Source organism: Pipistrellus kuhlii, unplaced genomic scaffold (genome assembly GCF_014108245.1).
Source record: "Pipistrellus kuhlii isolate mPipKuh1 unplaced genomic scaffold, mPipKuh1.p scaffold_m20_p_4, whole genome shotgun sequence".
NCBI lineage: Eukaryota > Metazoa > Chordata > Mammalia > Chiroptera > Vespertilionidae > Pipistrellus > Pipistrellus kuhlii.
Genome location: NW_023425540.1, coordinates 21416226 through 21431410, shown reverse-complemented (window position 1 = coordinate 21431410; position 15185 = coordinate 21416226). Strand labels below are relative to the sequence as shown.

Here is a 15185-nt window from a genome sequence, read left to right as displayed (position 1 = left end):
TTCTAGTCTGATGGTCAAGATGAAAATCTGGACTGACAATCTAGATTCCCTATTCAATTCTTCAGGAAGAGAATGTCCTGGGAAGGAGAATAACAATGGGGACAGAATCGCTCAGAGGACAACTCTAAAACAGAGATGTGCCAGGACTAGAATGGTGCCCAGAGCAGTGTAGGAACTTGATAGATATTTACGGAGAGTTTGGAGAATTCAAAGAAATCAAGAGTATGTCTTAGAAACCAAAAAAGGACGAGTCTTCAACATGGAAGCTCATGGAAGACTAGTAGATTTTGAGAACTGTTATTGTCTTTATAAAGTGATCACTAGTCTTTGGAATAGTTGTGTAAGGTGGAAAGATAGTACATTCTGTTTTATGGGGGGTAATGTTAAAGAGAAAACTCAGAAGAAAGTTGATATGTTAAGGTCATTAGGAACAAAAAACTGCCTGTTTTAGCTGGATTCTCAACATTTATATCATGTTGGGTGATTTAAAAATATTGGCTCAGAAGAAATACAATTTAAGTAAATGATCTAATTAGTTATATACATATGAATTCATTATAAATGCTCTAAGAAAAATAAACCCTTGTTACTAATGTGTACAATGTCCATATTTTTTCAGTAAATTATTTTGATTTAAAATATAACTAGTGAATTATAATAAACAAGATATTTTAGCTTAATAAAATCTATTTATTCATTTAGCATGAGTCAAAATAAAACATACATCCAATTATTGCAGGCTATGCAAGCCTGGTTTTAAAGAGAATGAATGGCTCAGCCAGTGTGGCTCTGTGGTTGAGCATCTGACATATGAATCAGGAAATCACAGGTTCAATTTTCTTTCAGGTTAGATCCCAGTGTGTGGCATGCAGGAAGCAGCCAATCCAATGATTCTCTCTTATCATTGATGTTTCTCTCTCCCTCTCTCTTTTTTCCTTCTGAAATTAATAAAAATATACTTAAAAAAAGAATGAATAAAGATCACAATGGATCTCTATTGACCAAGTTGAGTTAGAATTTTCATTTCAATTAATAGAAACCTAATGTTTTATTATCAAAAGGATTGAAACAGATATATTAGGTCTTATTTTTTGATTTTGTCATGAATCAACATTATTAAGAATTTAGGCAATAACATTGAACTTGCTTGATCACCTTAATTTTTAATCTGCGAATGATAAATATTTACATATTAATTAAAAGTAATTAGTAATAAACCAATAAAAAGAAAATATCAATATTCATAGACTTTGTAAGAAATTTAATAATTATCTACAAATATATGTTTTTCCTCGTGAAATATATCAAGCTTAAGATGTGTTGCTTATTGCCTTTATAAGCTGTTACAGCAGTAATCTTTTCTTGTTTTTTGCCTCTTTTTATCTTGCTATAGTTTTAAGTTTTATAAGCAATCATATTTTCCCATTAAGCCTTGACAAAGAGGTTACAAGGAACTTCTAGTCAAAGACAGCTTTACGTTTTACTTATTTCTTTAAAAGTAAATACCAAAATGTCTATATTTTTTCTTTAATTGGGAGATTTAAAGATTAATAAAAAACCTAAAATATTTAGAATGTTTAGGAAAGATGATTGCACACAAAGCCTTATATATTTGTTGTTTTTCTTTCCAAAGTACTTTCAGTTTATATCCAGGCTATTTACTGTCTAGTCCCATTAATTCTAATCATAATTGGTAAGGAACAAGGTAATCAATCCCACCATGGTGGTAGCAGATCATTCTGCTAGATAGCTCTTTTTTTTTTCTTTCTAAAACTTTATTGTATTCTGTGATTTAATAATTCATCTTCTAATGCATCCTTAAGTCAGGAAGATTTGAGGGTTAGGAAGGAAGTGTGCATGCATGTAACTTTTTCACAGTATGGATTCATAGTGACATTTTATAAGGCTCTTTCATGGAAATCAAAGGTCATTTTTGATGGTTATTGGATGAAAATTATTTTATGTTATTGAAGAGTTAAAGATTTGTGCCTGCATAATGATATATCAATGTTTGGGGGAGGATTCTTAAGCATTAGTTGTAGATTTAACATATTGTCTAGCACCTAGCAGTTCAATATATATGGATGTACTTTCCTAATATAAGAATAAGTTTATGCTACAAAAGAAATCAATGGCATATGTACTTATACACCAATATTTTTATGTGTATTTCTATCCTTAAATCTATATTTATACATCAAATCCATATCTAGCAAGGGAGGGCTGGCAGAAGGAAACTTCAAAATTAGCTGTCAGCCAACCTAGTTTGACAAACTCCTTATTTCACAAAACATAATATAATGCAGTGGGTAAAATGATATAAAAAGAAAAATAGACATAAAAATTCAGCCTAAATTTCCAAAAGACATTATTTCTTCCAATTAAAAACAACTTGCCCAATCAAGGAGGTAAACGATGCTCTTATTTGTCAACCTCAGTATTAGCACTTTTAAGTTGGTCTTGACATTGACTTCTAAGGTTTTTTTTTTACCTCACACAGTTAGAACAAACTCCAAGTGAGAGAATAGTTGTGAAAGTACTTAAAATTATTTGTGTTATAAAGTTAAAGCATCATTCATTTTCCTTATTAATAACACTAATGTAAGTGGAGGAGCACTTGGTCCATGGAGCTCTCATGCAGCTCCTTTGAATTGACCATAGTCTAATTCAAGGAGTCTAGATATTCCAGTAGAACGATGAAACAACATGATTTAAAATTATTCTCTGAAAGTAATCCAGGCATTTTTGTGTTTTAGATATGGGACTTGCCACAGGTTTCATGCGAACAAAGGGCTCAAAGGCAATAAAGTTAGAAAATGACTGCCTTAGAGTCTCAAACTCTTATCTGCAATAATATTTTTCCAGCACAGCCAATGTGATCCTTTAAAAAAGTACTTTTGGGTTAGGTAACACTTCTACTCAAAGCTCTCCAATGGCCTTTTACCTCAATTAGAATATAATACAGCCTTTACTAGGCCTACAAGCCCCATAGGCCTTTACCACCCATCAAACCTCCTGTGGCCTCATTCCTATCGCTCTGGCCTCACTCACACTCTTCCCTCTTTATAGGCCTCCTTGCTATTCCTTCTGCGGGCCCAGCATTCAGACCTTACCCTTGCTTTTCTCTCTTCTTGGAATGTTCTTCCCCCAGATATCAGCATGGTTCATCCCTTCATTTCATTCAAATATTTACTCAAATTATTTCCTACCAAGGCCAAGCCTGATCACACTATCTAAGATAGTTTCTCATATACCTATTGTCTTCATATCATCTTATTTTATTGCTCACAATTTATTTTTACCTGACATATGACAGTATTTAATGGTTGCTTATTTCTGTCTGCCCCAATTAGAATGTAAGCTCCATGAAGCTGGGGCTTGTTATCACTCTCTGTTGTTTCCCTGATGCCTCCAACATGCCTGGCAGGTGCCCTGATTAGGATCGATTATGGACTCCCTGGCAAGACTTCCTCTAGCTTCTCAGTCTGCTTGCTTTCTTTACGGGGAATCATTTACACAGTGATATTCTGGTTTAGCACTTTTCTGATGTGGTCAAATAGGCTACTGGGTAAAATCTGGAGGTGGGTTTACTTCCACGCTTTCGTGCTAAGAGTCTAGAATCCTGAAGCATCCCTGTCTCCAAGAACAACGAGGCTTTTCCTAAAATATGGTTTACAACTAAGGTGTAAAGGAAGCACAGGGAAAATAGAGCTTACACAGTATAAATTGGATTCAGCTCTATTCATTTCCCCAGGATTTCACAGACATAGATCATGAAATGGTTCTCATTCTTATCCACTTCTGCGGAAGAAAAAAATTATACATCCAAATGGAGCGGAATTCTGCCTCAGAGTGTTACACAATAGGCCTTCCACACTTGAAAAACACTTTCACAATGCTTTCTCCACACTACTCTGTAACAAATGTAAGATCTTAAAAAAACCCCCACACCATTCGGGGGTGTTACATTATACCACTTTAATGGAGGAGCTCCTTATGGCACGTTCTATATCTACCTCCCCCCCTCCCAATTTTGTTTTTAAAGTTATGCTGCTGATAAAATAATATTTACGTTGAGCAAGAAGACGAAAGGTGCTGTTTAGAATAGTTTTTCAAGAAGATGCTACTGTCAACTTGGATAAAAAGGATTCATCTTTTCCAGCTTGCAGACATATTTTAATATAAAGCCACTGAACCTTATGAAAGAGATGTGTCTCAGAAGTGTGCTTACTTGACAGGGTTCCGGGCAGCATCTGGGTCCTGGGCTGTGACTGAGCCTATTGCCGTGTTTATTTGAGCGTCTTCTCTTATTTGCAAGATGTAGGCTAGTTTGCTGAAGACGGGGGGCTCGTCTACATCTTCCACCACAATCCTCACCGTGGCCGAGTCCTTGAATGGGCCCAGGTAGAGAAAGCGGGGTTCAACATGAGGGTTGGAGGCTTCCACTTTGAGGGTATACACTTTCTTCTTTTCAAAGTCCAGCAGCTTGGGTGGGAGGGAGAGGGAAAGGGACATATTTAAAGCAGCCAAGACACAGAAAGCCAAGATATCAACTATTTTTTGTATAAATCACTGATGAATGAAGAGGGTCCTATTGCTTAGAGACATCACCACACAAAGCCATGGGAGCTCACAGGGCTCAGAACCTGAATGAAAGTGGGAGCAGGGTGTGTGGTGTAATGGTCAGGAAAGGGAACCTGCAAACAGGAGTATGTGAGTCACCCTTTAAAATAAATCCTATGTGACGAGAAGGAGCCATACAAGGGGCAAGTTGGTGAATATGTGGTAGAGTATTCTAGGTCAGGGGTTGTCACATCTGGCTTTAACCACACACATTAAACCACAATGTCTGGGGGGACGGGGTGTGTGTGGAATGGGAATTTATACTATTAAACACCTGCCCTGGTGATTGTAATGTGCAGCCAGAATTGAGAACGACAGGCTTGTATCATGATTCCCTGTTCCTCATTCAGATAAAATAGATTAAAAATGGTGGTGTTTTTTTTTCTTTCTTTTTTTCTTTTCTTTTCTTGTTGCAGGAGGTGATAACATATTCCAAGTGTTATCTCGATAAGGGCATTGGGCTAATTACTTGCTAAAGAAAGTAATGATCAGTGTTGTCAGAGGTCTTTAGGAAAAGCATCTCTGCTTTTGGAGACACAGTGAACCCGCATGCTTATTGCTGACTTTTGGTTTTGGATAATAATATGACAAGGCTCACTAGAAACACAATTAATCAAGACATTCGAGAATGTGATTTAGTCAGCTAGGCAAAATTTCAGTTTGAATCTGATAAGGCACCAGAAAAATTAAAAAGGTTAATGGACACTAATGGGCTTCCTAATTATATTAGAGTGTAAAACATTGGTCTGAGTGTCACTTAAACATGCGTTATTGCGTTTCCAGTTATTAAGACCTGTAATCCGAAGCTTAAGAAAAAAACATTTTCTTGTTATTTACCTTTCCCTATAGTTCATTATGCCTGCAAGTATAACAGTGTGCTTAAGGAGAGGGAAGACATTGATGGAGAAGTCAGTAAAATGAGTAACCAAAATTAATATTATTTTTAGCTTCAAAGCAAATAGGTTATTGGCTTTAAATTTTGCCACACTTCTGTATAGTACTCTGTAGTACTAGGCAAATGATGCAGGGATAAACGGTGAATAAATACAGAGGGGACACACAGGAATTCAGAGTATTAAAAATGTATTATTGTGTTCCAGAGAATAGCTAAAGAGTACATAGGAAATTTGTATTACTTAATTTTTTTGGTGGTCTTTATAATTCTTCTCAATCTAATTACATTCATTGTTGTTATTGCTTGTATTCCTTTTCTTCAAAGCATGTATCAGGAATCATAGTTATGCATGCTTTATTTACTTATTTGCTTCCTTGTCTCTTTTCTCCCTATACCAGAAGTTCCATGAGAGCGAGACCATCCTGCTAAATGGACCATTAAACATTCAGTATCTAGAACAGTATCTGCCACTGTTTTTTCATATATTGGTTCATGTCTATTATTTATTTTAGATACTTTTTTTGTATATCATTCATTTATATCATCTAATTATTTAGAAGGCCCTTAATACATTTTATTGAAAGTAAGAATGAATGAATCCATAAGATTATTGAGGACCCCTAAAAGCCAACCAAAGAGATCTCAATGTAGTTAGACTTGGTGTTTTGAAAAACCAATCAGTAGATGCAGAATCCAGAGGAATGTTCATGTGAGATGTGATTGCCCCCAGTTCCTTGGGCAGCAGAGAAATGTAAACGCACTCACTCATTGGCAGGGATTTACCCAATGGCATTACCTTTTTGACAGTTATAATCCCTTCCTGGGTCTCCTGGTCAGTGATGACATCAAACATGTCCAGCCCCTCTCCCTCTGTGATGCTGTACTGAATCGCAGCATTTTCTCCCACGTCGGCGTCAGTGGCTCTGATCCTGCCTATTGATGTACCCGGTGGAGAAGACTCAGGGGTGGTAAACTGGTATGTACCTATTAATCACCAGAAAAATGTAAGTCAGACACAGGCTAAGGGTACTCTGTCAGAACAGAAATGAACCCATTTTCCAACAGTTTTTTCCGACATCACCGTGGATGCAGGCTGATTTGTGCTTTTTTAAAAATAATGAATGGTGCCCTATACCTCTCCATCTTTACTTTCATGATGGTTAAGAATATTTCTTTTGTTTCATCCCTGTCTCTTTGCAAACGGAGAACACTTTTCTCGTTCTGTAAGTAGGTGTGATTGTGAGGAAGACTGAGCTGGTAGGGGCGGCTGCAGTTTGCCAAGCCTCCTGTGAATGTAACCAAGCACAAAGAGTAGAAAAGAATTTAACCTGAACTGTGGCTTTAAGCCAATTACTAGGGGTTTTTTGTTTGTTTTGTTTTTAAGAGTTCTTGCTGTCATTGCTAATAACAACTGAAGGTTAAAGTAAATTATAGCAATTTGGAGAATTTACCCTAAGCAGACATTTACTAAACATAGAACTGGTCCAGTCGCAGTTAGGCATACAGATAAATACACTGAAAGATAAAGCTCTTCTTTTTTCTTTTAACACAATGTTTGTTTAAGTTTTGTTTATATTATTTTTTCTATGCATAGATTCCCCCCATTCTTGAATTCATATCCCTAATTCAAAACCCATATTTCATAGAAAGACACTTTGCTTATGTTCTCATGTTGCAAAATTGGTTTAAGGAGATAATATGTGAATTTCAGTCTAGATCTGCTAGGCCAGCATGTACCAAGGGCCAAAAAAGTAAAACAAATGTATTTTCTCATCCAATACATTTTGCCAACCATTCATGCAGATTGTTTTGGGGGGAAAAATTGGACTATGACACCACTAGAATATTGTCCTTGAATAATATTAATCCACTAAGTAATGGGCTCATCGTTGGTAAGCGGATAACAGTTTTCTCTGGTGTATTCAACTTCCATTTGGGGTGCCTCCTCCCCCTTTCTCTATTCTCCCCTCTCTTGCCTCTGTACATTATTCATGAATGATCACAGGCTATCCAAGGAGAGAGGAGGATGACATAAGTTACTGTGGCATCAAAGTGCCCATCAGTCCTTTTATCTTTCTCCAGGGCATTTCCACATGGAAAAGGGGTAGTTGGGGATAAGTTGTTGGTAATCCTGATATTTTTACTTCAGGCCCCTGGGGGATAGTATAGGGTTCCTAAAAACGTTTCTCCTACCCATTAAATCAGAAATTATTTAGCTACACTATTTTTGCATTTAGCTAATTATGATTAATTAGTGGACAAAAACAAAGAAAATAGAATTATTTCCTATTGATCCATGTGGATCTCCATTATATAAGAAGCCTATATAAGCTGACTGACTTTTTAAAATGCCACGATCGAGTAAGTGGGTTTTCTGTTTAATAATGGGCAGCTGTTTTTTTTTTTTTCCTGGAAGACAGGATTCAGGTAATTTTCCAAGGAGACCATAGTCAGAAAGGAATTTTGTTCCTGGGAGAAAAATTATATTATAACTAGTACTCCCTGAGGTGCTCTTGGTGGAAGGGGCTAATGCTCTGCTAGATACAAAGTGGGCATTTGTGAAGGCTGTTTTTCCTTCTCGTTTCTCCCTATATAATCATGAGAGTTAATGGTTTTGGAGATGATTTTCGGGATCTCAATTAACCATTATGTAGAAAAGTATTTTTGAGCACAAATGGATTAAGTGCACAGTTATTTCCACAGATGTATTTTTAGAAACAGTAAAATGATAAATCCTCCTCTTACGAGGCTTCGTGAGGATTTAAAAGAGATTACATGGCTGATTAAATTCACAAAATATAAAGTCAAATTTTTTTCCTAACAAATAGCAGCATGCTTGTATGCGTATGTTCTGAGCAAGCAAATTTATATCCGTGGTTGTCTTTTTAATAAGGAAAAATAAAACGATGATGTTGCATTTGCAATGACAGCTATATCAGAAATCGCTTGGATAGTTTCCAATTCAGGAACCTAAATGTTCACATCTCCTGAGTGTAAACGTTGTCAACTCATTCTTAATAAAAGTGTCAGTTCTCACTAAGTTTGTTAATTCTGACAATTAATAGCGACAATCAAAAATAAGTATCATTCTTCAATTTAGAGTTTTACAAAAGTGCACTGAAGAAATTCATCATTCAAATGTTCCTACTTTGAGGAAACCGGGGAGGGTTGTCATTGACGTCTGTCAGTGTGATGTTCACCGTGGTGGTCCCTGATAATCCCCCCATCTGGCCGGCCATGTCCTTGGCTTGAATCACCACTTGGTACTGCTCCTTGTTCTCTCGATCCATGTTGAACAAAGCTGTCTTGATGATACCTAGGGATATGAAATTCAGAAGTGGAAAGGAATATATTAAAAATACTTTATGGAGTCATTTATTTATCAAACACATAGATTTTCAGCCACAATATGCATAGCACTTTGCAGATGTCATTGTTGACATAAAAATGATTATAGTTAGTCTTTATACGAAAGGAAGTGAAAACCACATAGGGGAGAGAGGTGCATTTAAAAGAACCACCTACAGTACAAGAATAATAAGTCAAATCCTGCAACTGTGGAGAATGTAAGTGGTATAAATATTAATTGTTAGAAGATGACACAGCGAAGTGAACTTGGCGTGTGGCCCAGAGTATACCACCGAAGTTGCTTGATATATTTAGGTACATTAGGAGGCGATTGGTAAGAGAAAGCCATATACATGAACTGTCTTGAGTTTCACTTTACTGAATTGGCTAATTGCTCAGCAAATATACCCACCATAATGAATGTTCTCAGGATTCTAGTCTAAACCATGAAACTATGGTTTAAAAAACCCCACAGCATCAGTTCTTTCATAATCATCATGTTGTGTGATCCAAGAGATTTTAAGATTTCCTAAAGCTGATGTGAACATTAGTTCTGCTGGCCCCAGCAGTGACCAAGATTCTCGTTAAGTGAAGTTTATCTCTGTTGTTAAGTAGTTATAAAATAAGTTGGAAGAACTTGTGAAAGTTTGCCCAATTTCTTAGGTAGGTTTCATGCTTAAATTAACATTCTTTCAAAGATCACTGGAGAAGGCTTTTAACTCTCTCTGGTAGCACATTCCAGTGCTGAACAGCCATGAAACTGAAAAGAAAAAAAAAGAAAAAAGAAAAAAAAAAAAAAGATCTTCCTTGTTTTTAACAAGAATAATACCTCAGAAAACAGGTCAGTTTCATTCCCACAGTCCTGGCTTCATTGAAAGTGGAACTGTTATTTCTGTTCTCCAAACAACAGTATTTTTATCTAAATAGCTTAGCCTTGTGTTCTTTAAGTTGAATAATTCTAATTTTTTCATTCTCGTTGTTTTTAAACTCAACATTTTCTTTCTCTTTGGGCTTCTTTCCAAGTTTATTGCCCCTCTTAACCCACCAATTTCCAACTGGATGTAATAACCTAGGAGGGTTTTGATTTCTACTAAGAATAACAGAAGCTTGAAAAATGTTTCAAAGAAACTCCACTCCTATTATGACAACAAAAATAAGTGTAGAATTTACTAGACAGTACAAATGATGTTCCCTAAAAAGATTCATTATAAGATAGAATGTTATTTTTTCTATAGAAATTGCAGAAAAAGGAGATGTTGAAAAAAAGTATTTCATTAAGGCAATACACTTTTATTAGGGCTATCTCAGTCTGGATGGGGGAGACAATGAGGTAACAACACAGAAAGCAAAATCTCAGTGGCTTAATGCAACCCAAGTTTGTTTTCTCATGCCTTGAGCAGGCTAGCAGGTAACTCTACTCATCATAATACTCAGATTTCTGGGCTAGAGAAGCATCTCAGCTTTGGCTCCCAAGTGGGGTCACTGTGGCAAGTGGAAGGGTACACCAGGTCAAAAGTTCCACTTGGAAGTAACTCACATCACTGCCACGTTTTATTGGACCAAAAAAAATCATATGGCTACATCTAGCTTCAGTAGAGAAATGCAGACCTACCAAATACCTAGAAAAAGAAGAATTGGAATGTTTGTAAACCGCCACATAACTATCAGAAGGACTTGATCTTTTAGGTTCCTCCCAAACTGGAAGAAAAAAAAAATAAAGCAATGTATAATTGCTTCAGAATATGCCATATAGTGGGTGAAAGATCCATTGTTGTATTTCTTGGTTAAATGATCTGGGTGTTATGTTTATAAATGTATCACTGGTATTTGGCAGACATATCTAAAAAAATTCAATCACGTGGATTGTTTTATTAAAAAATGTGCTAGCTTAGCCGAGCATGAAAAGGAAAATTACAGATTGTAAAAAAGAAGATAAGAATGGAATTCTAACCTGTTTCCGATTCAACTGAGAAATAGGGCTGCCCCTGCAGGATGCTATAGACAACTTTAGCACTGTTTCCATATGTTGGATCATCAGCATCGGTGGCAGTGACTTGGACAACAACTGTGCCTGTAATGACAGAACATGAATTGAAAAGACAGTAAAGGGCCCATTTCCGATCCCAGATAGGCACACATAAAAAGAAAGCATGCTCTTACTTTTGTCAGAATCTATCATGGCAAGACAGCGGGGAACTTCAATAATAAGCTAGGTTAAAAATACTTGGATCTCTCACTCTGAAGGAAAGTGATTGACATTTATAAATACTGTAAGGATCGGATAAAGGGAAACATGGGAATGATCATGACTTTGGTTGGACCTGATCTCAATCCATTTCCAAAGGTGGGATTTGATTGGCTTCTTGCTATGGTACTTCTTTTAAGTTATCCAGGCCCTAGTCAATTGGAATCTTGCATTACTTTGTCCATAGGGATTACTTTGTCCACTCATGATTTTGCTGGAAATTCTGTCATTGGTACTCTTTCTACTGGACTAGGATGTGCTGAAGAGAAGCCTGAAAATGCAGTCGCTGTTTAGTGACATTAGAGATGGCAGGCTGAGAACAAAGCTGAACAGAACAGAGAATTTAGGGAAAATAGAACTCCAGTCAAACTGTGTCTAAAGCCTACTTCATTTCTGGGCTTAAGTAATGTGACCAGTAAATACATCTGTTGTTTAAAGTAGTTTGAATTGAGTTTTCTGTTACTTGCAAATAAAAGCATCCTAAGTGAAAATCTACCTGATAATTCTAAGAGATTGAAATGCCTTTAACTTTAAGTGAGGTAGTGTTGGATTAAATAAAGAATTAATTGAAACAACAGAGGATACACATCTGGTATCTGTAATGCCTAAAATGATCGTAATTAAATGTACAAAGAAAACTGTGGTGTTTTAGATCAGCACTCTTATTTTAGGGAATGAGAGTCACCTAATAACCTTTGAGGTATCCTTAACTTCCATAAAATTCCATGCAAATGTTTGTGTATATGCTTGCATGTATATTTCACTGAAGCTCCATGAATTTTTTAAATCTGATAGCAAAGGGGTCTGTGACTTACAAAAAGATCCTCTGATTAAGATCCTTTTGTGGCTGACTTTTGAAATTCCTGGTAGATAAATAGTAAGCATGCCACCAGGGTTCTCCTGTCTATGAACAGGGCAGGGAAGCTACATTTAGGGAATACTAGAATTTTTACATCGCTTGGGTACTATCTAACCAATGCATATATAGAACAAATACACTGCACTGCTAAGGTTGGCTGCTCTGGATGCAGCATGTTGGTGCATGAGATAGAACACACGCCTTTTTAATTCAATGAGGGACTTGGGGAGAATGAGAACATCATGATTTTAGAGTGAGAGCTAATAGCAGAAGTCAACAAACATGTTCTTATTTGACATCAATACAAATCTAATAGCTTTTAGGATACGACTGTCTGGACGTTTTGAGCACTTGTGAATAGCCAGATATTTATTGTACTGGGGGCTGTGCACTTGTTTTCTCCTCTGTCTTCACCTTGGAAGTTGACATCCATTATTTATTTGTTAGAGATATGGAACTGGAGGGTGAGAGAAATCAAGTTATTTACCAAAACCACACTTATGTTAATTAGTAGAGGTAACTTCAAACTCAGGTCTGTTTGATACCAGAGTTCACTTTTACTAGTCTGTTGTTGTTTCTTTATGTAATTTCTTTAAAATGCTTTTATATATCAGAATAATGACATGTTAATTTATGATAACGATGACTATAAAGATACCCATGCCTGTATGCAAATTAGAAAAAGACCTCCCTTTCTCAAAATATGTTTCTGTTTAGCCATTCACAAATATTTGTATTACATATTTAATTCTATAGTGGCTTCAAATGAAACAGAAACAGACTCATAGATACAGAGAACAGACTGACAGCTGTCAGAAGAGAGAAGGGAAGGGGTCTAAATGAAAAAGGTGAAAGGATTATCTCACAAACTTTATAGACAGATAACAGTATGGTGATTACCAGAGGGAGGCAGAGGAAGATAAAAGGGGGATAAATGGTGATGGAAAAAGATTTGACTTGGGTCATGAGCACATAATATAATATAGAGAAGATGTATTACAGAATTATACCCCTGAAACCTATATAATCTTATTACCCAATGTCACCCCAATAAAATCAATTAAAAATTAATCTCTATGTACAAAAAAGTCAATGGAACCCCTGAGAGTTGTTCAGTGACAACTTGCACATCTGGTTATGGTTGTCCTGGGTGGCATTGATGACAAGACTATTCTTTATTCATTCTTTCTGTCTTTTACCACCAAATGGAAAAATATTCTTCCTAACAAATCTATCTTTTAAAAGAATTCTAATCCTCCTATTTGCTTGGTGATAATCTGTGATTTTTTTTCCAAACAAAACAAAGTGGCTTTAGTAAATGAGATGAGCAACTTCTTCATGAGAAAATTTAGATGTTTTACAAGCATTTCCTTGGTTTAAATATTTTCAAAGTCTTGGAACTTTGGATTGAAACAGCTGTGATATATGACTCAGAATTGTAGAAACATTTTTATTATGTAATTTAGCTCTTTTGAATTTGATACTGAGTGAAAATTAAAATAACTCTTACATGAGTAGTTTAATATTTGTCATTGTCTCCCATGAAGTATATTAATGTGGCTAAGAATGATGTCAGTAGGATTTTTTTTTCTTAGTTGAAATTCTGTCTACCTGCTCCCAATCTAAGCAAATTAAATGCACACATATTAACTTTAAAATTGGTAGAATTGTGCACAAAATGTTAATTTACCATATTAATGTCATTTACTAATTTCCACCAATTAGTAAAGTATATCTCCCTTAGATATCCTCTGCATATTTCTATGGATTGAAAAGAAGTTTTCTTTGAATCTCTTCTCCAAATATACAGTCACTTAAAGCAACAGTCATTACTCTTTAGTCTGGACTGTAAATCCAGGCTTTTGTTTTCCCCTGGGGAGATTCTTACTTGGAGCCTTAATGCCAGAACATGCATTAGAAATAGAGAAGGCTGCTGTTTTCCAGCCCAGGAAATAGAGTAGGGATTTAGGGTGAGAGAAGTAGATGAGATGGCTCTTTCTTTTTCCTACTCTCACTCTACCCTCATCTTTAGAGGAAATGCAGTTTTCTTAAAAAGGATAATAAAGTGAGACTTGAGTAGTATTAGGAAACATGGAGGTACTTACAAAGGGGACATAAGTAGACTGTTTGAAATATGGTACTTTAGAACTTAACATCTATATTTATTCAATCAGTAAATTTCACTCATAGGATTCTTTGTTCAGTTGATGAACTGGAAGAGAAGCATTGCCTGGTTGAAATCACATCCCACTCACCCACATCAGACATTTCGGGAACTGTGGCTGTGTAGACCTCCTCAGTGAATATTGGTTCATTGTCGTTGATATCATGGATCTTGATGACAAATTCAGATTCAGGCTCCACAGGAATCCCAGTCTTTTTATTTACAGCTTGAGCTCGAAGGATGTAAGTAGGTTTTTCTTCCCTGTCTAACCTTCTGGTGGCTTGTATATCCCCTGTGTTTTCATTGATAATGAAGAGATCTCCTGCTCCATCTCCTGAAAGGATATATTTAAGTGATCCATCTCCTTTATCCTGGTCTGAATGTAACTAGTGTAGAAAAAAAATTAAAGAAAGTAAAAATCAAACGTGATTCTGAACTGTTGGTCTTTATGATGCATGCTTTCATTCAATCCTTTCTAAGGGATGAAGTTCTTTTCTTCTACTATTACTTCAGTCCCCCATAGTAAATACCATTCATTAATGAACATGTTTCCTTATAATCATAGAAATTTCCAGAACTGAAACAGAGCTTGGAGAAAATTTAGTAATCCTTATTTTGAAGAAGGGAAAACCAAAAGCTAGAGTAATCACAAGACTGGCTGGAATGAAACTATTTTTACTACAGCTTTTAGATTCTATTAATATACTCTCCTCAATTTTATGTATGCAGACATGCTAAAGAAGCAATATATTATTTAAAAAAGGATTTTGGTTTTGAGTCAGAGAGACCAGGTACATTCTGCTTCTATATTGAATTTAGGAGAGCTAGTAAATCTCTTTGAGTCCAATATAATGAAGACTATAATCAATTTTCTACAAGAAATTTATATATTTATTTATAAATCAATGAATGAAATTCAACTCGAAGCATTTGAAAAACATCTTAAGTACCGCTATGGACATTGCCTTGAAAACCGCCAACTACATCATTTACAAGGTCACTGGGAATAAGAACATTTAACACTTAGATTTTAGTTTAACATGGGAAAGGA

General features: G+C 35.9%; 1 protein-coding gene across 2 annotated transcripts in view; it reads right to left on the bottom strand.

The window, feature by feature from the left end:
• The window catches only part of CDH6 (cadherin 6), a 135815-nt gene that overhangs the window by 17156 nt on the left and 103474 nt on the right, over positions 1–15185 (bottom strand). For both annotated transcript variants that reach the window (XM_036410567.2, XM_036410568.2), the window contains exons 3-7: positions 14226–14520; positions 10818–10937; positions 8667–8834; positions 6315–6502; positions 4232–4485 (exon numbers count right to left, since the gene is read on the bottom strand). In XM_036410567.2, coding sequence (XP_036266460.1) covers positions 4232–4485; positions 6315–6502; positions 8667–8834; positions 10818–10937; positions 14226–14520 — 1025 coding nt within the window. The remainder of the gene's footprint in view (positions 1–4231; positions 4486–6314; positions 6503–8666; positions 8835–10817; positions 10938–14225; positions 14521–15185) is intronic.